Source organism: Balearica regulorum, chromosome 8 (assembly GCF_011004875.1).
Source record: "Balearica regulorum gibbericeps isolate bBalReg1 chromosome 8, bBalReg1.pri, whole genome shotgun sequence".
Lineage (NCBI taxonomy): Eukaryota > Metazoa > Chordata > Aves > Gruiformes > Gruidae > Balearica > Balearica regulorum.
In genome coordinates this window covers 8,442,076-8,466,536 of record NC_046191.1, presented here as the reverse complement: position 1 = coordinate 8,466,536, position 24,461 = coordinate 8,442,076, and the positions used below count along the sequence as shown (strand labels likewise).

General features: G+C 37.0%; 1 protein-coding gene across 2 annotated transcripts in view; it reads right to left on the bottom strand.

Moving 5' to 3' along the window:
• The window catches only part of AGBL4 (AGBL carboxypeptidase 4), a 950,709-nt gene that overhangs the window by 687,519 nt on the left and 238,729 nt on the right, over positions 1–24,461 (bottom strand). For both annotated transcript variants that reach the window (XM_075759445.1, XM_075759446.1), the window contains exon 4: positions 22,594–22,688. In XM_075759445.1, the coding sequence (XP_075615560.1) occupies positions 22,594–22,688 (95 nt within the window). The remainder of the gene's footprint in view (positions 1–22,593; positions 22,689–24,461) is intronic.

The following is a 24,461-nucleotide window of genomic DNA, read 5'->3' as shown; positions in this document are numbered from 1 at the left end:
GTCACCACCCAAGCACACATTAAGAATCCAAAGTTTGGTTCAATTTTTAATATATTGTATAGTATTTTAATAGATAATTATCCTTGTAGTATAATACTAGTATATTGAAAAATATGCTTTTGAGAATAATAAAGGAGCATCATAGAGCCTCAACCATAGCTCTGAATTTCTTCATGAAGAGACTGTCATTTTCAGTGTTTGATGACTTCCTAGCATATAGTATTACCATAAATGAACATCAAAAATAGTAATTATTTATTTCAATAAAGAGCAATAATAAGTAGTAGTTTTAATGTTACTATTAAACAAACATAATTACTTAGTTTTGATGCATACCCGATTAATTCCTTTGGCTTGAATACTACATGTAAAAGTAAAATTGTATGGCCTTTCTAATAAATAAAATTCAAGTACTGTTTATGCTTTTCAGCGTTGCAAAGAATAGCTGACTATCACTTGAAAATGTTCTGAAGAATTTTGAATCATTCTCTGGAGACTATTAATTGAATTCTCTCAGATATTTTAGGATTCTCTGTTCTACATTCAGACACCTGATTTGATATCGGAAGATTCTCTAATTGTCCACTCATATCAAAGCATCTCAACATACAAAAATATTCTCAAAGACTGTATCGAAAGCCTTGTTAAAGTTGAGGTAAATAACCACTTTCCCCGTCCTCCACAAATCCTTTTACCTTATCATAGAAGGCAATCAGGTTGATGAAGCATCCAAACACCTTCTTCACATGCCCAGAAATAGCTTCCAGGAGAACCTGCTCCATGATTTTCCCCAGAGGCCAAAGTGAGGTCAGCTAGCCTATGCTTCCTCATGTAGACCACTTGATCATTTTTGAAGATGAGTACATTTGTCTTTCTCTGGTCATCAAGAACCTCCCTCGGTTTTCATGATCTTTCAAAGGTGATAGACAGTGGCTTCTATAGGACATCAGCCAGCTCTCTGAGCACCTTGGACGCTGCCCATCTGCTCCCATGGCCCCAAATGGGTCAAGTTCCCTCAAGTAATCCCTACCTCAATCTTCATCCACTGCTGACAGCTCTCCTTGAGCCCTGTCTCCAAACAGGTCCTAGAAGTTTGGGAGGCCTTGTCAGTGAAGACTGAGGCAAAGAATGCCATGATTGATAATCAGGCTGTAGAACCAAGTCCAGGCCTGCATTAGGCATGCTGTCATACAGCAATACAATTATCAGAGTGGAAGAGTGGGTATTAAGCTCAACATATTTGTCATGCACAAAACATTTTTTTATGCTGTCTGTACCTCACAACCTTATTTCCTCACACCAGAGGAATCAATCAATTTCATAAGCAATGTCTTTCAGGCTGTTTTTGAGATTAAATGGTAGGATAGCATTCCAATACCTTAATCTTCACATGCTCATACACTTTCAGCTGCAACAATTTTGACATGCAGGTCATAAGGTTGATTTGAGAATAACCAAAGCAGTTCATAAGGTTAATTTGATAACATCCAAACCTGTAATCTGCAATCAGCTGAAGTAAGGACCTCCAGCTGCACAGGTGGTACAAAGATACCCATGCTACCCATAACAGCTAGGGAACAAAAATCAACAACATTGTTGTAGTAGATTTGCAGTGTGTGCATAAACCCTTTGAAACAAGCCACATATCACCTCCTGTGATAAACAAAAGCAGTCAAAAATGAAAATACAAAAATCTGCTGTGATCTATGTTATTTAATGTCTCATAGGCAATCATGCCTATGATTTTGCATTAATCTTGTTTCCCAAGATAGGTTTATAATCTGTGACTGCTGAATCCTCAGACATGAATACTTATCTGAGACACCATGATCACCAGATATTTTTGATTTGGAATCATATATTCACTATACTGTTATTTTATACCTTATAATTGCAGTCTGTCAAAATCAAGGTACTTATGCATTTCTGCAGTGCAAACAAAGCTAGTGAGTGACTGTCTCTATGTTCTTTTAAGACTGCAGGATAAATCTGGACAGCTGATTACCCTAAACAACTCTTACAACAGAAGCCTGCACTCTTAGACAGACACACAAAAATAACCGAAAGGACCTAATTAGGACACTGTTGATTGAACATACAGGCACAGCAGTGGTGAACTATTGTTTCTCTGTATCTAGAAGAAATTGCAGCTTTCGTGGATTCCACAAGCTAGCTCGTCTCTAACTCTTCCCAACCCAGAAGGGTCACTTAACCCTCTACAGAAGCAGAGTTTAATGTTCCCACTCCTCTTACCAACCTAGGTAAAGTATTCTTTCTTCAATAGCTTCTGCACTTCCTACTGAGAAATCCCATACTCAAGCTGTTCCCAAAAGCTTTACAATGTTCCCACTTTCTCCCCAGAACTCTATATTTGCTTGATAATAATTTCTTCTGTGGATTCTCTGTAACACATTGTTTGTGTACTCTTCATTATGTTCTTCCGGGCTGCTCGCCCCATTTTCTGTGTCTAATTCTGATGTTGCCATGGCACCATAGTAAGTACCAGAAGTAAAGACTCTACAGCAGTTGATCACCTTTCACTGTACCACCCTTTTACTAAAAAGGAAACAGTCCACCTCAATAGTGAGTATTGCTCCTATAAAGCTTATTTAAAAATACTTCCATTTAAAAAATTAAGAGTTATTGGAGACCTAAGCCAGTTTTGCACATTGAGAAGTACAGATTTTTTTTGCTTCTTTGTTACTGAAGTATTACCTAAAACCCCAAAAAGCTTGCTAAAAATATTTTGCCCATTCATGCTTTTGACTTTCTTATTTGAAGTCTTCTGTTGACCAAGACATTGACCAAGACTTATCCCAACTCTTTACAATAATAGTCTGTGCTAGATATTCTTTCTCCTAGAAGAAAAAAACCCCACAAAACACCAAAACCAACCACAAATCACCAAACGGATTTGAACTGCAGATAAGTGATGGGTGGTTATGGGAAATACTGACTCCTAACCAGCACACATGTTTCTTGCTAGACTCTCATAAAGACTAGAACAAACCTATAATCTATTTTGATCTTAGATAAAATCAGATTAAAAGCATAAGGATTTTTGAAAGATACTTGCAAGTATCTGAGGAGATCAACTGGTATTTCAGCTTCCATAAGACAAGGTTAAATGTCTGGGGTAACTACTGCCATCACAGAATCTTTCTGTGAAAAAATGCCTTTCAATTTGAAATAAGGAATAAACCATTCAACAAAACATTTGAATAATGCAGAAAGTCCAATTCCATGTATGCTCTAGTACTAAAAAGGTTATACAACGAGATAGTTGATGGATTATTTTAGTCTTTGACATGCTCCACAAAGAATTGGCAAATTTTTGAAAACTGCTCACATATGCATACATACATAAAAGTACACCCAAATACACCCTGCAGGATGTAGCAGCCACACAAGTCAAACGCATTCTGGGAAGGAGTTGGATTTCTTCAGTGAGATCAAAATCTGGGGACCATGCCACATTCACCCATAGATGCAGAACATATTTTCTGAAGACTGAAATATGAGCCTCACTACTACTAGGAACAAGTGGCAATTGTTCCAGTAGTGAAAAAGTAGTATCTCTTTCATTCTTACACAGCTGTGGTAAAACTGTTTCCAAGTCACTTTTTCACTAGCCAAGCAGCAACTACAAGTCTGCTAGTTTCATTACTAAAAGCAGCATGCTGGAAGCAAGAGAACAGATAAGCTTGGGAGGGTCTTTGAAATTATTCATAGACTTTCTACTGACAGTTTCAGTAGAACTTTTAACATTAAACAGCTTGCAAACTGAGATCATCAACCGTGCATCAGCTTGTATCAACTATAATCCTTCTGCAGGTTTCAAGTTATATGCAGTGGGCATTAGCATAGCTCAAAGTGTTTAAAGAAAAGACTGTAGGAAACTGGAAAATGCAGATATTTCAAGCACAATTCAGGATTTAAATGCTGCTTATGGTAATTTTGTTGTACAATATACATTGTTTAATTCTTGGAGGGAATCATTTGTATTATTTTCTCATAAAACTCAATTTTATATCCATCGAGGGAAAAATGGCTAGATTTTAACTTATTTTTTTAGCAATCAGACATTACATGATTGACAATGCAATTACCAGTGCAAAGTTTTTGATATGTCAAGCAATACTTAAAATAAGACTTCAGTATTTTTCACATACAGAGTTGTGGGTTTTGTAACTACCTGTTTTTCTGCAACTCGAAAGATCTTTACAGGTTCAAAAAAATTCCTTTAAACTTGATGTTTGTGAAGAAAGGCATGCATACAAGAGACATTCTACCATACCATTGAAAGGTTTGTGAAATTAATGTTTCCATTACATGCAGAGTACAGTCATACTTCTGTAGGTCTTCATGCACTTAAAACTTTCTTATTTGAAAAACATTTTAAATCTCCCTTCTCTAATGATATTGAAAGATATTTTAGGCCTAAACTTACTAACTTGACTTAAAGTAGATATGTATGTGGGCATATAACATTAATGTTAACTTATTTCTTTCCTTTTACTACCATTTTTCTTCTTTAAGCTTGCCAGGTACATTCTGGCAGTTGGGAAGCCACTGAGATTTACCAGATTCTATCTCTTGTACAGAAGTTAATCTATTAATTCCAAAAAGAATAATATATCATAATTATTTAGGTAGGCCATAAAAAATAATCTTAATTTCAGTTTTATACTCAAATCTTTGATTTCACTATTCTATTAATAGGCTGTATTTCTATTCACTTGTCTGTCTGTACTGTGGCTGCACAGAACATGGTCCTTCCCTTCTTTCTTAAAAACATTCTAGAATATTATAAGCACCAGAAAACAACAGCATTTATATTGTGGCCCTTAATAGGAAAATTTTACACTCACTGAAATGTTGACTAAAATATCCATTGATTTCAGAGATATGTAGACCATTTTGTTAATTTGCAATGGCAGAAGACTTCTTCAGACATAGCTTAGAAAACCATTTGCAGTTTTTACTAGAAGTCATCCATCCCCTTTTAATTTGACTAAAAGGTAAGCTAATTACAATGGCTAATCATCTCCTACATTACAGACAAAAAGTACACAACTTTGTCACTGATTTAGTAGAGAACTTAATGTGTAGTGTATAACCTTACATGAATAATCTTCCTGAAGTTTTTAGTAGTATCTTTCAAAGTATACAGGGTTTGCTGTACAGAGGTCCAGACTACAATCAAAACTTCCCATACTCACACCAGTGTAAAGCTAAACATCTGGAGAGAAGTTAGACTCCCACAGCTTTAATCTCTGTCCACGTGTATCTCGTTCTTGTAGGATTCCTCCTTACATCCTACTCTGCAGTGCTTCATCAAATGCTCTACATAGCAAGGCACCTACCACTTCCCTTGCAAGACTATTCAGACTAATATATCTTATTGCCCAAAATTTTTACTTCAAGTACTTAAAATAAGAGATCCAGCATGGGATTTCTGGAGTTGTCTCGTTACATTGGTTTGTTAGTATACTATTTCAGAGTCACAGGCATGACTGACAAATTCCTTAGGATCTCTAACCCTAGTTAATTACCTCCATAACCCTCATCCATGGGTACTAGAAGTTGTTCTCTGCATTTTCCACTTAGATGAAGTAAATAGGAATTCTTTTATTCAGAACTAGGAAAAAGACAATTTTCTTCTTCATTCCAAAGAGAATTTGGCTTATTCATCATAAGAGATGCTATGGATCCTGTAGAATAAATATGCAATCTTAAAGGCAAGTGTTCTGATTTGCATCATGCTTCTGTTAGAAGAAAATATCCTAACAAATCATCAGTCCTTTCTCCTAAAGCTTCTCCTATTATTACAAATATCATCTTTTTACTTTCTGTTCTCCCTTCTTAGTTTTTCCCGATTATCATCACTATTCCTGACAGAAGGTCTCCATTTTCTTATAGAGACCATAAGATTCCTCGCTCTTCTAATCTGTTCCAGTAGAACAGATTAAAACCACAAACCCTGCTGAGCAACTGTCTTCTATCACGTTGAGCTTTGCTGCTTTATGACCACAAGATTTAAGAACTGTCGTTCTGACAACTGCAAAAGACTGTCTCAGTTTATTATGTTAGGCCAAGATACATGGCAACTCTTAAGACTAATATCATCACTAATATCTTAGGCCTGTAAGATTAAGCCTAGAATTTCCCTGTGTTTTCTCAGGACACAAGGAAAGAAGCACAGCAGTATCTTCAGTAATTGGTACAGCCAAAGAGAAGCTCAAGCATACCAACAACATTCCTTGGCAGGTATACAACCTGAGAAGAGGGTAGAATCCTCAACCTGTTCAGTAGAGAAAATGAATTGAGGTTTTTTTACATGCTTTTAGGATTTTCCCAGAAGCTGCACACCATCCAGAAGCATTTTCTCAAATAAAAGTGCTTTCCCATTCTTGGGGTGTTTGACTTTACTTACAATTCCATCTCTATCTGCCTTTAGATTGGCCTAAGCCAGCTGCTCTTCACACGGGTGCTGATCTCATCTAGGCAGGGCATATTTGGGATACAGTTATTGGATTAGAAGTGGGCTATACAGTTGATTGCTATCTGTGCATTGCTGGCATTTAAGAGAAGTCTATATCCAACAAAGCACTTAAATTTGTGCTCAACTTTGACTTCAGTAAACTACTCACATTTTCAAGATTAAGCAAGCGCTTCACTGGATTGAGACTGCAATATCCTATAACATAATGAAGTGGAGGTAAGCAGCCTATCTTACAGTGATGTAAATCTAAAATAACTCCAGCTAAATCCAAAGGTTTCTCCCGATTTACACTGACATGAAAACAAGTACTGACCTATTATATTCACAATCCCCACAGCTACTATACTCAGTTCTTTATATTGCAAGTTCATTCTTTGCTTTCTCAACAGAAATATCTACATAATTATTCTGTGCATGAGTTATATTGGCTCAGAAAAATCAACTAACATGGGATTCAGCAGGCCTAAGAATTATGCCAAGACTGTTTTAATCAGCTTAATATTTAAAAGAAACTATTTTGGTTTTTTTTAAAGTGCATCTACCACAAGTGAAATAAAGTTCTTTGTAGCAATATTTTTTCTGTGCAACTGAAGAGCTGTGGACATTGGAAATTAAAAACAGTCATTCCATGAGGAGAGAAAAGCTACATAGTAATAAAAATTTAGTTTTAAGAGAAAATATGTGAATTTCCTTTTCTCTGTGTGTAAATTTGAATTAGATGAAAGAAGGAAGAGTAAACAAAAATTTTTTAAAACAGAGACATCAGACCCAACACAAAGACAGGCCAGACCCAGCCCTGTTGCCAGCTGTCGTTTTACTGCAATTAGTGGAACCACATCAATATACTTGGACTGAGTATAATATTGCATAAACATATTTAAATTCTGAACAATACTGGCTTGTTTCTTTTTCATTGTTAATATTCATGTGTAGCATACCTTGTTGCTGTCTTTGGGTGTAGATGGATAGGTTATGGGAAACATTTGCTATTGAACTAAGGCCTCACTGCCTCCACTAACTCTATTAGTAGTAAGTGTTTGAAGGAACAAGTCTTTAATTAGCATTATAAATAATTGCCAACTACATTTTTGTTCTACAATGCAGAGAAAAGTTGATTTGAAACTAATTCCAATCCAGGAATTTTTTTCCTTTTTTTTCTGTCATTCAGACATACAGATGGAAGAATAGTCCTCACTCAAAAGTGAATGGCAACCTCTTTATAAATTATTTTCCAGGTCATTTCACTGAGTGTTTTGCAGGTATTTCATTTCATTCCTTGGCAACCAACCCAAAGCTTTGAGCAGGGTTACTTGGGAGGTAAGCATTGTCTTTGGTGTCCTTGGGTGAAAGAATAAAGTTATCTCGCTAGCCTGTAATTCTTCCCTATATACTAGTGAAGGCTCCCCTCTGAGCTCCCACCCTTTTTCTTTACCATGGCATTTTGGCCTTATTACTTATTAGGATCAGAAGCAAAACATCCATATCATCCATATCCTTATAAATTAGAAAATGTTTAATAAGAATGAGCTTGAACAAATTTTTATTATAATGAAAGGATTAAGGTGCATGATAGCATTAATATTTAGGAAAAATTAAACAAAATTGCTTTTTATCTGCCGCAAACTGTGTTGAATATTTAATACGCCACATTATAAGGGCACCGTTTCAACAAAGGTTATGACAACCTTTGTGTTATGAACCTTCATTTCAGTGGTTCAAACTTACTTGGAAAACTTCTGAAAGCTAAATCTAACATTACATGCAGGTTTTCTAGGCAGTTAGAGCCACGTTTCCAAACCTGTGCAGAAGATCTATAGTAGAAAGTCGTGCAAACAGTGGGTGTAAAGAGGATGTCTCTTGCGAGCTCTACTGACCCAGCACATGGTTTATTTAGAAGGGAGCATAGAGTTTAATTGTACTGAAGCTTATGGGAAACCTTTTTGTTGCTTTGATTGGAGTGTCTGGATATATTTTTAGACAGCTTTAAAACATGCCAAAAAAATTCATGCAAGTATTCTGAGGAGATAAAAGGGTGATTTTTTTTCCAGTAATCTAGCAGCAGATAACTTCTATCTAAATAGTGAGAGGCAAATACTAGCTCTCAAATTAGAAAAAGTGAATATAAATATTCCCTTATAACTAAAAAGTGTACTAAATCCTGCTAGGAGCAGTAATATGCTTCTGAAACAAAGCAAACAGTTTTCTGCACTCTGAAGACCCAGAAACTTGCAATATTTCTCCCAGTTTCAAAATAACTCTCTGAATAAGTCTAAATAAATAAATATCCAAACCCAAGTTGGACCTGCTTACAGCCAGACCATGCATTTGATGAAGTTTCATGGTAATAATGTAACACTATAATGCAGTAAATTTGGTAGTAGATTTTTGTTGTTTTCAGATCACTGAACTGAGAAACACAGAATGAAAAAATTCCAAGTTTTCTCCAAAGCTGATCCTTATAATGACCTTGAAAAAAATCTATTATCCTTTACCTTTATCTCTCCTCCTGTAAAATGTGATAATAAACACTAGTTAAGCATTATATTTCTATCTTGGGATGGGACTCTGAGCAGAGGACAACCAAACATTATAACCACCTTGGCTGAATTCCTGAAATCAGCCCTCTCGTGATGTCCCACAAAAACCCAAGCAGAATCACCCTAACTCTTCAAAACCTATCAACACCTCATTATTTACTTTTAAAGCCCTCCTACCTCAGTTGACTCATTTTATCCACCCAAGGCAACTGTTTTCATCTGTATATATGTCCTAGGCAGCTTTTAGTCAGGAGCACTGTCAGAGGTTCAGCCCTGTTGTGCAATCCAAGTGTGGTACCATCACTTGGAGAAGCAGGCATATTTTCTTTTCCTTCCTTTAGTTCTTTTAGAAGTTTTCTTTACCGAGTGAAAAGTTTTCTCCTTTGCAATTAAAAACTTCACAACTAGCTTATTATTGTGCAACTGAATACATGACTTCAACTTCCAAATACTGCTGAATTTTCATGCCTGTAATATACTGTACTTGTTTTCAAGGCTCTTTTCTGAAGTTCATATCTCACATTCCAGGAAATACAATATGAAATGAGAGTAGAAGTCAAACAATATCAAAGATGCAGCAGTCACTATTAGTTTCCAGATTTTTTTGACCCTCACCTACCTAGCCACACTCTGATACGCCACAAAAATTTAAGAGAAACATATTTCACCATTTTCCAGTTTTATATATCACAAAAAAACCCTAATTGACTATCATTTGAAAAACACAGCTGTTTAGTTTTAAACTGAGATGATATCCAGCACAGCCCTGCAGAAAGTAGAAGTAAAAAAAATGAGTACTATTCAATAACTCTAGAGGTTTGAGTCTCATTTACCACAAGTAAAAAGATACTATATTTTAATAAAATTGACCTGAAGTATTAAGAATTTCTTAAGCTTGACTTCAATACTGTATTGGGTTGCTAAGTGTCAGAGAGCTTTGGGACATTTTAAACTGTTTATAATTTCTCACCCCCCACTCCCTAAGAAATCAAAAATGTTTGGATACCAACATAAGTGAGTATGGACATGCATTTTGAAATTAGAACTCAAAATATCGAATACTGTACTAAAAGGTGGATCTTAAAAAAGATATTCTAGTACATAGCTTTTATTGAGGCACTAGTGACCATTAGCTTCTCATGCACATGGCTCATGCTGGCAGGCAGAATATATTAGTGATACTCGTAAGTGTTGTCTGTGAATATGTACTCCACTTGTGCATCTGCTGTAAAGTATCTCAGCTTCACTTACCAGAAGGTTTTCTAAACCTTAATCCACATTTCTGATGGCTTCAAGAGAAATAGTTCTTATTAATTACATGTTAAATTAAAGCTATAAACAGCCTTTATTTATGTTAGCACAAGTTCCTGCTAGTAGATCTCTATTTCATTGCACTGCACTTTCAAATAACCAAAACCTTAAAAAGAAACTCTACTAACAAGTTTGGTTTGAACCTAAAATTGTGTACCAGCTTTTGAAACAGAGTAAAACCTTCAGTTTCAGCTGTAAATGTCAAGGTGTTGAAGTGCTAGGTTGTGCTGACAACATGTATTCAGAGGGCAGAAACTTTACAAGCATGAAGACCCTCCTTCAAGAAAGGCAAACAAAAACTAAACTCAAACATAAAACAAAAGAGTAAGTCTCTTGAAATGCATTCATACAATTTCCACTGCCATCCCTCTCCTTCCCACACATGCACACTGTTTTGAGAGTCTTGATGGTTTCGTAGAGAATGGCTTTCCTTACCTGCAGAATTTCAGGGGAAGCCACACAGTGGCAGTACTGTGAATGTAAATGCTATGCTCTATTGTGCAGTGAGATAAGAGTCTTGAGAACTAAAATACAGTTTGCCATGCTTGGTTACAGTTAAATTCACTGTTACTTTGTATAGAAGACATCCTGGTTTCTATTGCTTTAAAAGCTTAAGAAAAACCTGTAGCCAACACACAATTTATTTCCTTCCATAATTTTAGTATCCAGAGGCCTCAGACGCAGAGTTAGTCACACATTTCACTCCAGGCTACTATTTTCTCCCCATTTTTATCCACTCTTTCATTTCCTCTATTCAGACATGGTTTTGAAGCCCAGCCTCTTAGTGTAAACTTGGAATTCTTTGCCAAAATAAAAGGAAAAGAAAACAAATGGAAGGAGCATCCCACACAAACATATATACACACCCCAGACATTTATGATTCATCTAGGTTATTGGTTTTATACTTTCACGGTACACAGATAAAACTTGATGAGTATTAGAAATGACAAATCCAGAATGCTCTGTTTGTTTTCACTGTACTGCGAGACTTGTCAGAGACTACAGCCACACAGATGCCAACTTCTGATGTATGGGTACCTCACATCAGGGGCCAGGGGGAAATACTTCAGAGTAACTCTGAAAGAAAAACTCTCAGTAGATCCCACAGTTACAGAAATAGAAAAGCACAACAACTGACTCCTACATGATGCTTTAAGATATCTTTTGAATATTGACATGGACTCTACCCTTTGCACCTGGCTTCCTTACTGGCAGACCCGCAGTTTAGTGTTCCCTTTCAGGCTGATGTACAAATGTCCATACCCATGCTTACTCAGAGATAATGACAGGAAAGCAGAGTTACAGCTGTTAAATACTTTCAAAAGAAAAGCTATTCATGTTTTCTTCTGTGTAACTGATGCCTCATACTTTTTCTCCCCTTGTTTCCATGCTCTGAGTAAGACTCGTAGTTTGCAACCACACAACAGTAGAAATTTCCTTCAGGTGATCATTCTCAGTACACCATTAAAGGCCAAGATTGCATGTAATTTACTGATTTTAAAGCTTATGTGCTTTTCAGACAGAAATGTTAACAGTTAACATAACCACATATGCTCAAGCAATGTGACGTACAGCACTACACCACAAGGCTTTTTTTTTTTTTTACTTATACAGAAAATTGTATTTATATCTATGATTCCCACCTAAATCAAACCTCCCTTCATTTCATAAGGTGCACAGACAGGATCTCCCCCTTTTAAAACAAGCATCAGAGTTTTGCCTGCAGGGATTAGCACCCAGTGAATCTGAACATGTTTCCTTCCCTGCCTACCTTGACTGACCTGGCTTTTAGCTACAGAAGGTGCTCCTTAAGGTAAAGCCCTTCTGACTGCACCTGCAGCCGCACTCTTCCCCTTGCTGAGTCATTCCTCAAATGCACATAGCCCAAACACTTTCCAGGCAGGATCTGCACCACAATCCCTTCCACCAGCACCCCCAGGATAGTGGCAGTCCCTCAGGAGAGCCCAGGGGATTACATTTAATAAAAAAACCTACACACAAACACATATATGCTGCATGACTCCTCTTCATTGACTGAATGACATTTAAAGGACAACCATAGAGTATTAAACTATCTAGTAGAGTAGCAGATAGGGGAAAAGTCTTTTCTTTATCAAAGCTAAATTATTATATCACTGCTGGTCTGAAAGCTGTGAGGTACTGGTGCTTTTTAACTACACTGAGAAAAATATTAGGAGAGGGTTTTATCAAATATTAAAAGACATGGTAAATTATTTTAACTTCGATATTCCTCATTTTCTTTCTATGGTAAATCTATCCTTTTAAGTTGAATCTCTTTTTATCTTGAGCTGCAATGGCCTTTCTTATAAATTTGCTGAAGGGTATCACACACTTTCAATAAACTATTTTGCAAAATTCTTCATGGAATGAACACACTATTTTCTACAACAGCACCTGAAAAAGGCTGAACAATGGTGAAGTCTTCAAACAAAAAGCTAACACAAAAAACAATTTTCTTCCTCAGCCTCAATAGCAATTCCAAATTTTGGAAGTTCCTAGTTTTGCCATTTGAAATCACCTCACTGCAGTCCCAGCTACCCCCTGCAATTCCTTAATAAATTCACAACTAATCCCTAATAAAAATCTACCTCTTGAGCTGCTGACAGGACACTTTGTTTTCATTACTCTACTTCTCACGGCACAATTCCCTCAGCCATGCTGTTTGTGGGCAGAGAGCACCCAAGCAAACACCCACAACCCACTTACACACCTGCAGGCCTCTCCAAAGGGGCCAAGCTTAGCAGCAAAGCCTGGGTCCTCTCATCTCCAACACCCACCATTTTCTCTTCAGGCTTGGAAGCATTGAGGAGAAGAGGCTATGCAAAAGCACAGAATGAGAAAAATGGGGGAAGAAAGCAGCAAAATTGCACAAGGTAGAGCCCGAGCAATGCAAGGGAGACAGGCAGTACCTGAGGGACAGCCCTACCACAGCCAGTCCCCTCTCAGCCTAGGCCCACACAAGCCATCTTACCTCAAACAAAGCAGTTTAAATAAGCATTTCATGGCTTCATCATCATTATTTTTAACAATTACTACACACATCTCACTGTTAAAAGATAAAAATGATTAAACAGCTCACCTGCTATTGTGGTTTAGGAACTGGGAAAAAGCCCATAGACAACCAGTACAAGCAAATCTCACCTCCTGCCTTAGAGCCTCCCAGCTGTAGCATGACAGAGAGGAAGCCACAAGCTCCTTTTTTCAAGTCCCTGCACACCTGTGGCAAATATAATGCCCTGAGGATGGACACCTGCACTTCAGCTGCACAGCTCACCTGCACCCCATCTGCATAACCATGCTGTGGATAAGTCCCAGCCTGTGGACTCCATCACAAGTACTGGAGAGATTCTCTAGCCTGGTTGCCTGAGATCCTAGGCAGAGAAATACCAGCCCTGGTTTCCACCAACAGATCTACTAAGTGGCTGAGAGAACATGTGCAGACTAACCTGACTGTCTGAGAGCAGTAATGAAGGTACTGTGTTGTTCAAACCTGCACTAACGGTTCATGGTTTCCAAAGGGCTAATATTCCAGCTGAGATCCAGCACAGCCTTTCCCTTCCCCAGCAGCACTTTTATTTTCCAGGGGCAGGGAACTGTCAGCGAGGCTGCCAGGTTTCCACTGAGAGCCTGGAGCCTCACCTTTCTGTTACCCAAAGCATCTGACAGCCAGTTATCCCTGTGCTGCCTGAGCAGTACTAGACAGAAAGATTGGAATTAGTATTTGGTGTCAAAACATATTGGATACTTTCTAATCATGCTAGGAGAGCTCTTGCTAGGTTTTCAATCTCAGAGATGCTTAATATAGTGAAGCAGGAAGACAAGTTTCACTTTCAAGCTAGAATTCAATAATCCTACTTCAAGCAGTTGAAAACCAAACTTCAGCCACTGCTTCAGCATCTAGAGATGCAGGAAAGATCTTATCTCTATTCTATTATTAAATTGCAATTCTCTCAAATCAGTGACATATCATACAGAAGTTAATTCATAACTTAACCCTAGTAATTACAGCATAAAAATTAGGTTTTTTATACTTTGGGTTTTAATACAGCTGTTAAATCCCAGGAGACAAAGTTCAAGATACAGCACCTATTATTTTAATGTTCTGTTCCTGCATTATCTGCTTCCATACTTATTTAGTGCTTATTTTCTCTACAATTCTCAATTTCCACAGTACAGCAAAATGTTTTTGTCTTCTATTTTATGTTCTATTAAAAGAGAAATTGAACTCATTGCTTTGGCTTTTACTAATGCACTTCAAATATAAGGCAGGTGCCTGATAACCATCTCACTTTTATCAGAAGTTCACTACGAATAGTTCCCATTACCTTTTCCTCTGCACTAAATATCGTTTCTTCACCGAAAATTAATGGAAAAGTTGTTGTTAATGATTAAAACAAACATCTTAAAATATTAGGCTGGATATTTCAGCCCTAACTTTACTTAGAATTCTATTTCTGAGATATTGCACATCCTCTTATGTCGTATGTAAATTTAAACAGTACTATGTATTTTTAAAATCATATATTGAAAGATCTTTAAAGTTGCAAGGCTAAGTGAAGGAAAGCCAAAATTTAACCTGACTGTGCTGCGTCCTGGTGCATTCTCAATTATATTATGTCATAGGTTATTACATCTTGTTAAATTCAACTTGTCTAGCACTCTTCAGACCATTAAAACATTCTTAAAGAGTTGTTGCATTTTCTGATTACAGTTTTTGGCTCTTATTTGTGTAGTCTTGTGTTAACAGTCTGATTTTCAAGTACATTTCTTGGTGACACTCAGCTTTGTCTGTGTAGGGCTCTTACTACTAAGTACTTACGGCTGATAAATGCCATTCTTAACAGAGGTGATTTTCATTCTGCTTCGCTCCATTAGTTCAAAGTACAAAATTGCAATGAAAAGCTGCAATGTCCCCTTGGTAGTTTGACTCTGCTTTGAGTTCAGTGCTGCCCATATTTATCTAACTTACAGACTCATTTTGGGGGAAAAAGCCTCAATTTTATACACTTTTTTTTAAAACCTGCCAAGGTTAGGGACCCAGTTCTGTGAACACTTTTCATGCAATCAGTTCCACCAAATGCCCATCACCTGAGGAAAGAGAATGACCTGTTTCAGGATGGGATGCAACACACAGCTCTGGTCATATTTTGCAGCCATTAAACTCAATACCATGGACCGCAGTGGGAAAAACCTACAATTCGGTTGTTTTAAACTGCCACAAAACCTCCCAACTGTAAATTTCATTGTGATTTGCACTGGTGATGGGTGAACTGTTTTCAGGCAACCGCACCTTTTTAAGATTTTTAATTTCTCATCAGCACCCCAGTAATTATTTATAGATAACAAAAATGCACCTAGCAGGAATAGACCCATTTGTTTCCTATGCGCTTCAAACCTTTCATGAATAAAGTAGTACCAAGGGTAACCTTTCATGAATACAACCTTAGGGATCACAGAGTGCCCTCAATCAATGCAGGGAACTCATGTTGACAGAGTATATGGGAAACAGATTGAGGTATTAAAGCACATAGCCTCTGGTGTTTTAGATGTAAATACTATAACCATCAAATATTTAGACTCTTATGTAAGCAGTATGTCATTTTTTAAACAGTTACTGCTTGGAATAAATCTTTAAGGATGGAATTTTCAGAAGTGCTCAGTATTGCCCTAACTTTGCTCTTACTGAAATCAATCATAAAATTTTCACAACTTTGGAAAAGGACTTTGTCTGTTTATATGTTTCCACAGCACTAAGCACAATGAGTCTTGATCCTGGCTGGGGCCTTTTGACTCTGCTGTAATCTAAATAAATTGATTTATAGGAGATCAGTCAGATAAATGATGAGGAAACGCATACATACAAAATAGCTAGAGTTTTTAAATGATAGCTTAGCAGTCCTTTGGAGCTTCTTCATTATTTTCTGTTTGAATCCTAAAATTCACTTGCCTTTTACATTAATTTAATTTCCTTGTTATTCTTTTTCCCCAATACAATTCCATGCATCTTAAAGTTCCAGTAACGTGTCCAGTCAATAAAATGTAACTTTCTTTCCTGCCACAAAGGAATCCCATTTAGTTTGCACAACAAACACACTAGTTTTGGGATCTGATTCGTACTTTGTGTCAGCAGAATATAAACTCTCCTCTATTTCCACAAAAGCTGTTGCTGATAAGAGTGATAGGTAACCTCTCTATATTCCCAGGAATAACTACCTTTGCTGGACTGGGAAAGGGGAAGAGAATGCATTTCTTTGATGGGTTTGTAGAGTGGTTAGGTCTGCTTCTTTTCTTATTTCACAAGATTCACACAAATATTAATTTACCCAGGGATTGATTTCAGAGGCAGTTATTTTACTTTCATATACATGCCAACCTCAAAACTGTCTAAAAACATCTTATTTTCTTCCAAAGAGCTACAGTAAGACCAAGACAAAACTACTCCTGCTTATCACTCAATGTGGGATTTTAAAAGGTCAATACTGCAATGTCTTTTTGCCTGTTTTTTCCAAATAAAATGCTACAAGTTATTGAAATGGAGGCTGTGGTTCCACAGACAATTCTCTAGGCATTTTCCTAGCAGCTGCTATCCTCATTCCTTTGCCTCTGCTCCAGCCACTTATTCCCACCTCCCCCACTGCTTCTCCGGTTGGACCCATACAATTTGTTTTGGATCTATGTGATGAACCAGGCCAAGACTAAATCCTCTTTCTCTTCCTTGAAAGTTTACTTTTAATCCAGGCCAGCTCCCTGTCTGGTGATCCTACGCAGAGTTGTACTAGCACAAGGGAGGGAGCAGCTCTGAGGAGCCAGATCTGCACCTGGCAAAGAATGCATCAACACACACCTGTGCCATGGGAAATATTTCTGAACCTCCAAAAGTGTTCTCGCCAGATCCTGGAGGAAAGCAGGAACAATCACACATTGCATTACACAACTGGCAAAGGAGCAAACTTCTGAGAGTAGCCAAAGTTGTAAAATAGGCCAAGGAAGGAATCAGGTAATGATAACAGCTAGTTCATCTTCTTTACCTAAATTCAGGTGATGTTATCACTAACCCTGGCCCACTATATATTTTAAAGTAAGCAGTTCTAGTCTTTCAGATTAGCAAGCTATATATATATTTAGTGCCTTATTCTCAAACTGTTTCACCACAAATGACAGCTCATTTCACAAACAGCTTATCTTATGGCTAAAGATATATAAATACATACTAAAAATGCTGCTGAAAGTCTCTGAATGTATAATGCAGCCTGGTAGACATGGTAGTGATTGTAACACTGCATTGTAGACACAAATGTTAAAGAAACTTGGCAAGAATCAACACATTTTAGCTACTCAAAATTCAGATTTTCTCAGTCTTGTCCCCTTCTGATGAATGGAACATATGGGAGTATTGTTCATAAAACTTGCATTGCTTTTCGCGATGTCTACCAAAATTCCCCATCGTGACAATATTTACCAAGATACATATAGATTCAAATTTGAATTAATTACCTAGAAGTTTTTCTGTACTCCTAGGTTTACTGGAAAAGAAAAACGCTTCAGAAGCAATGTGTTGTGAGTATTTAACAGTAGATGTTATAGCAACAGAGGTACTGGAGTGCTTGCTGGGGAAGGCAGCTATCCAGTTAAAAGCCATCAATGCCGAGTGAGATAAAAGACAGTGAAGAAAGTAGCTGCTTTGCCAAGAAGCAGTTTGAAATCTGACATTATAAACAAAACACATGTAAATCTAGACATAAATCCTCTCTCATATGCTGAAGGCTCCATAATATTTTAGCTAGCATTATTACTTACAAACAAACAATTCCTGAAATACGGCATCACAACTGCGGAACAGCCTTTAACCTTGTGTTCATCCACTCAAGAACCATATTATTTATTATCCTTTATCCTTTAATTATGGGGACTTCACCTACTGCTCTCTGCTCATTTGAAATGCAGAATAAAATACAATAGATGTCTGAAGACTTAACAGGTGTCAACCAGATATTTGCCAGCTACTGCTACTATTCTACTGGGAGGAGTTGCTGTTCTATAAATACTAATTAGAGTTTTGCACATGATCTTGCTGAAATACCTAAGGTGATGAGTGGCCAGTTGTTACTTTTAAAAGATTAGCACAATTTGAAAAACTAATGTCCCCAATGAGGCAATGCTCACACTGAATAATCAAGAGTTATAGCTGTTCTCTGCCCAAAGGGAATATTTGCTCACTTCATCATTTGGAAAATCTGCTGCCTCTCGAACAACTCACTCTTCTATTTCACTTTGAGAAACTTGTAAAACTTCGTGCAGTCAATATAATAGTGCAGTATATGCACTTAAATGGTCTTCTACTGCTATGCCCACATGGTAGGTTTTATGAATACCTCCCAAGGACAGAGCCTTTAGTGTGAAATCATGATTAAGAAACTGCAACAAAATTAGGTTGCACTCAAATGAAGCAGCAAAGAAAAAGAAAATTACAGTAGAAACTGCATCAGCATACCAAAATTTAATTTCCTCAAATTCTTCACCTCCGCAAATGAGACAAAGAAAAAAGACCCAGTCAAAACAGAACAGGTCTGTGCTACAGTAATTGAGGTTTTGATATTTGTAGTAGTCATTATTGAGAAAAAACACCTATTCTTTAAAATCTTGGCGTAATACTTCTGAACAACCAGCTAATTTTAAGCAAAAACACTAAGTGATCAGACACAGCGCATTTCACTGGCTTGAAATAAAATCTGGAGTTTCATCTTGTCCGATTTGTTATGAAGTGCAACTGATGTAACATGGTGTGACGCAATGCTGCATTTCTATGTATCAGCTGTGATTGATTCATTGCAGTGAAATTTGACCGATGCAACCGACACAGCCCCATACTATTTGGTGTCAACATAGCACGTCAACAAAAAACACAGAAAAGATGGGTAGAGCGACTGAGAACTTAACCTACTTAGTTCTTTTTTGTTTCCTCTGGGAAAGAATATTCAGTAAATCTGTTACTGTGTATGGGCAAAATAGATATAATTTTAACCAGAATTTAATTTTCTGTTTTTTCTTTTTTAAAAATAGTTGTCGTCTTTACCGTGAAATCTGTTTTTTCCTTAGCCTTCAGCATACTGCTTCCTCTTTTTAAGTAGCTCATTACTGGAAATGTTTGGCCTTACTTCAAAAGAGAAGAATATGTCAACACCAGAACATCTGTGTCCACATAGAGTGCTTTGATGACAGTGATATACTCCATTTACATCAGTAACACTGAGCTGAACCTTGATGCTGACTGCATTTAAAGATCTTACCCCACAGGGCAAGAGAATACAGGTCAAAAACGTTGATCTGTGTTTGACACACTCTCTGCTTCAAGAGCGCTTGGCAGTTATTTGTTCCAGAGTCAAGAATCAAACTCACAAAATGTTGCAAAGCTCGGAGCCATGTTCGCATAACCACATTCAAAACAAACATTAAAATTCACAGTCTCTGGAGGCCAATCTACTTTTGATATGCAGGATTTTGCAAGTAATATGGTCAAATCCTATCCTGAATACAGTGGGAACTTTTGCATTTAAATCAAAAGGGCATAACTCAGGCTTGAATATCTGTTACTAACAGGAGTAATGTACCCATACCTCTCAAATGCAAAGAGGAAAATAATAGACCTATCACCCTAAAAGTCAAACCTGGTTGTATAAAAAGAGAGTTGAATAGTTATGTGTGACACAGCATTGCTTCTATCAGTGTGGCCAGACAAGTTGGAAGAATTTCAGTATGGATCCACAGGCAGGCACAATAATGATGAATTCCTCAAATATTTAGTAAAGAAGAGTTCAGAGATGAAGGACTGAGCTCTGTTACAGAATATTTGGAGACCACGGTTTCTGATAATATTCTTCCTTTTAACTTGATTTTTAAAACTTTTGTGTTTCTTCAACTTACTGTAATTAATATATCATGTTCTAAGTTAACTACATTATACCCACTTTCTTCTGTGCTGACTTAAATCTTAATATAAGGTGGACAGTTCCAATAGTTTCCTTCCACAGTTCTGAATCTCAAGTAACCTCGTGTAAACCTCAGCACTTTCACAGTGCCGAATGATTCAGTAATGCTTACTAGACTAATTTATACAAAGCATCAAACAGGATCAAATCGATGGAGCTGGATATTGTCCTGTTCATGTTCAAGGACCACAACTACCTGTATGATGCATTAGCAACCTCAAGTACTAGTAAATCCTATTTCAGGAAAAAAAAAAAAAAAAGAAAAAAAAGAGAAAATTTTGTTTACAGGTTTCACTAGAATGCCATGGAAACAGATACAGAGGTAATTGTAAAAGGCATAATCCAAATGGAAGACAGCTCTAATAGGAAGCTCTTTTCCCACTTGGAAAACACATGTATAACTCCTATTAACATCAAGACAGAAAATTATAGTATGGTGTGATATGAGTAGACCCCAATATCACTAAGGTCCCTGATAACAGTATGACTTAATGTGCACCTTCAAAGTACAGCAAGGTGTTTTCACACACAGACTATTAGAAAAAAATAAAAATATCTTAATAGAATAATGATCTTTTTAAAGAAAAAATTACAGCTAGAATTTCTGAAACAGGATTAAAGTATGGTAGTAGCCCTGTACAAGGAAGCTGCTCAGCACCTGCTGCCTACACTTTGCTTGGCTCCAGGCAATGTTATTCATTCCTCACTTTCATGGGAGCAAAATACATCCCCTAAAAATATAAAACACAAAAATAAATAGATCTCTGGGGAAATGGAAGAGAAATCTGTTTTAAAAACAGTGAAGGAGCCTATATGTTCTAGAAAAAGCCCATTTTGCATTGTTTTGTAAGATTTACACTTTAATTTGAAAGCAAAGTAAGGCATAAAATTTGTATGAAAGCAATATCTGATTTATAGATAAACTTAACACACAATATACTTAGCTGCAAATATCAGACCGCAGTGAGAGAAGGAAAAGGTTTTGAAAGATGATTAAAGTATGCTTGAAAAATGTGGCCCTGCTATGTCCCAAAAGATTTTTCTGAAGTTAAATAGTAAACGCAATTTACATGACTTTTGCTACAAAAACACTAAACACAATGGATTTTTTAAATTAATTTTCAACATTATTACATGCTGCTATTGAGCTGGAATTGACTCCATCCACCAACTGTACTGTGATACAGCTCTTCTGTCCATATGACCTTACTATCTCGATAAAAAACCAAATAGCCATTCTGTTGGTCGTACGAAGAGGAAGCCATACAGTCACAATGATCTTATGACCGCTAAAAGTTAACATGGAAAATTTGTGACAGTTGAAGTAATTAAGAAAGATATATTTATAAGGCTCAGATAATGTGCAGGTTGATCAAATGTATTATTAATTAACCAATAAAAAGAAGCAGCTGTACAGGCTTACAAGAATACATTACTGTACACTTATGGCCTAACCTCACTATCCATATTCAAACAAGTCTCCCAGCTAAAAGCAAATCATGTAATTCTTGGGAGTCTTGCATGCATTAGGACTCATTAGATTTACATATTATTATTCACAGTAGAGGTTTCATTACATTTGCTTTGAGAAAATGTACCATCTGTATGGGTGTTCATGTGTTTCATATGTGCATGCGTTTCTATGTTGCACATGTCATGTAGCTTACGACCAGGTTGTCTGGCCTTCTGTCTTAGCTAAAGCAGACCAGACACTGCTTATTCAGCCGAGGTCAATTCCCATGGCAGAGCTCACATTCTGCCACTAAACTCCAACCACCCCAGAACACGGGGAATAAATCCAAACAGCCTTTCAGAACCAGTCCAGGCCCAGTCCGTCTCCCATATTGTTTGCAGGATTTGTTTAGGAGACTGCTAGCTGTCAGACCAAAACTGGGCCAGGGTCTGTGCTAGCAGTTGAACGGTGAGGATGTCGCTAAAAATAATTTGCCCCAAGACCTGAATGTTCAGTTTGCTTGAATGGACATCACTTCAGTTATGCGACTTGAAACAAGGCGCTACAACACACCATCACAGCAAGGCTGGAAGGGGCCTCCAGAATTCATACTGTCCATCTGCTCCAAAGGGAATGTGTCCTCACAACACTGCTTGTGCATCAAAGTTCCCTCCTACTGTTACCAAAAGGTGCACCTGAGATATAAGGTCTTCACTACAAGAAAGAGTCAAGTAAAACACTTTTATCTCACTGAGCAAGGCTTGGAAATTATAACTTACCATTTCGGTCTGCTTGTGGATTTTACCATTGGAGCCATCCCATCTCTATAGAGGCTTTTTGTTTTGCTGAAGTTGACGACATTAAAAATTACTCTCTGGGGGGGAAAAAAAACAAAACAAAACAAAACAAAAAAAGAGGTCAAGTATAAATTATGAAAGAGTTTATGTGTGTATTGCATATACCAGCTGCATAAAAATATACACAAAAAATATATAGAATAGATGTGTATCTTATGAATTACTGTTACTCTCCATAGATCTCAGATAACGGATACCCTGTGTGTTTGTAGTATTTTAATAGTCAATGTTGGTTTACACTGCAGTGATATACATGGGATGTATGTTTTCAATTTAGTATGCTGGTTTTCCAGTAGGTATCCTGGCCATACAACGAAATAAGTTACTCAGATCTGAAAACAGAAAAGCAAACAGAAAAGAGTCTGCTGCAGTTAGTGTTAGAGAGGTTGATGGAAAGCTGGGAGACAGGGTAGCAGTCCTCACAAAAACCTTCCCACTGCTTCATCTCTTGAAGCTTCTTAGTTGCTTCTTTCAACCTGCTTAGGCCTCACACAGCAGCAGGAAAAAATTAAAGATTTCTGATTTTCTGTCCCCAAAGAAACAAATATTTCTCTTCACTTCCCTTGGCAAAACAATTTTCCTCTGCAAAAATTGTACAGGATACCTGCACAGTAGAAATTGCACATAGGCATCATTCGTCTGAATATGATAGAGAAGAAAAGAGCCCAACTCTGATCTCAGTTTAGACCAATAATTTGGGAAAACTGTAGCTGATACTTTACAGTTCAAAGGATGAGCAAAATCTAGATCTTTACTGGTAATGGACTGATATTGAAAGTAAATTCATGCTGGGGGAAGAAAAGAGAAAACAGAGACAAAACCTTCTTCCTTACCATCTGTCTGCTGTAAGTCATTTTATGCTAAATTACTTATTTTGTTTCTGTTAAGAAAGTCTAGGTTGGATCTAGCCCATCTCACATAGCACCTTTACTTATCAGACACTAAATCCAGTATACCTGGTTCCTCATACTCATTAGTATACACAGAAAAACCAAAATTTGAACACTAAACTAATTTTGATATAATGTTCCAGGATATACTAATACATTTCATTTGTACCTCTCTCTTTAAAGTTCTTTTCCACACGTATCAGTGAAGACAGACAACTAAAAATTGCATTTGTCCCTAGGTATTCACACGTTTGTTTTTAGAACTATTGTGATGTTTACACTCTTAAACAATGGTTCATGAGAAGTCTGAGAATTAAATGGCCACTGTATGAAATCAAACAGTTTTGACTAAAGCAATAAGATCAATTAAGCTTTCATATGTAAATTTTTTTAAAAAACAACAACCCTGGATCTTCCAAGCAGTCTGCTCAGACAAGCGAATTATAACATGAAAGTGAAAGCAATCAGCAGTGGGACACTGACGACAGGAGCCAGGCACATTTACTGTTACATGTGGGGCAGGTAGGAATCCAGGTAAACTATATAGCTCTAATTAAGTATCTCTGTACTCACGAAAAATTAAGAAATTTTTTTTGAAGTGAAGTAGTGCTGAAGATTTTGTAAATGGACACACAAGCTGCTACGTATGCAAACTCTGCAAATTAGTCAAACAAAATCTAAGAATAACCTGTAGTTTTTACTGGAAGTGACTCAAAAAACTAAAGTTGAGCAAACCACTTTCTTAAAGATGTTAATTCAATTTTTTATGAATGTTAATGAGCACACTACATATCTCTGTACATGAGTTTTCATGGATTTTGTCTATTGCGGTATTTTGAGATTTTCTAATGGTCATGAGATGAGCTTATTTGTATAACTCTCGATGAAACACACTTAATT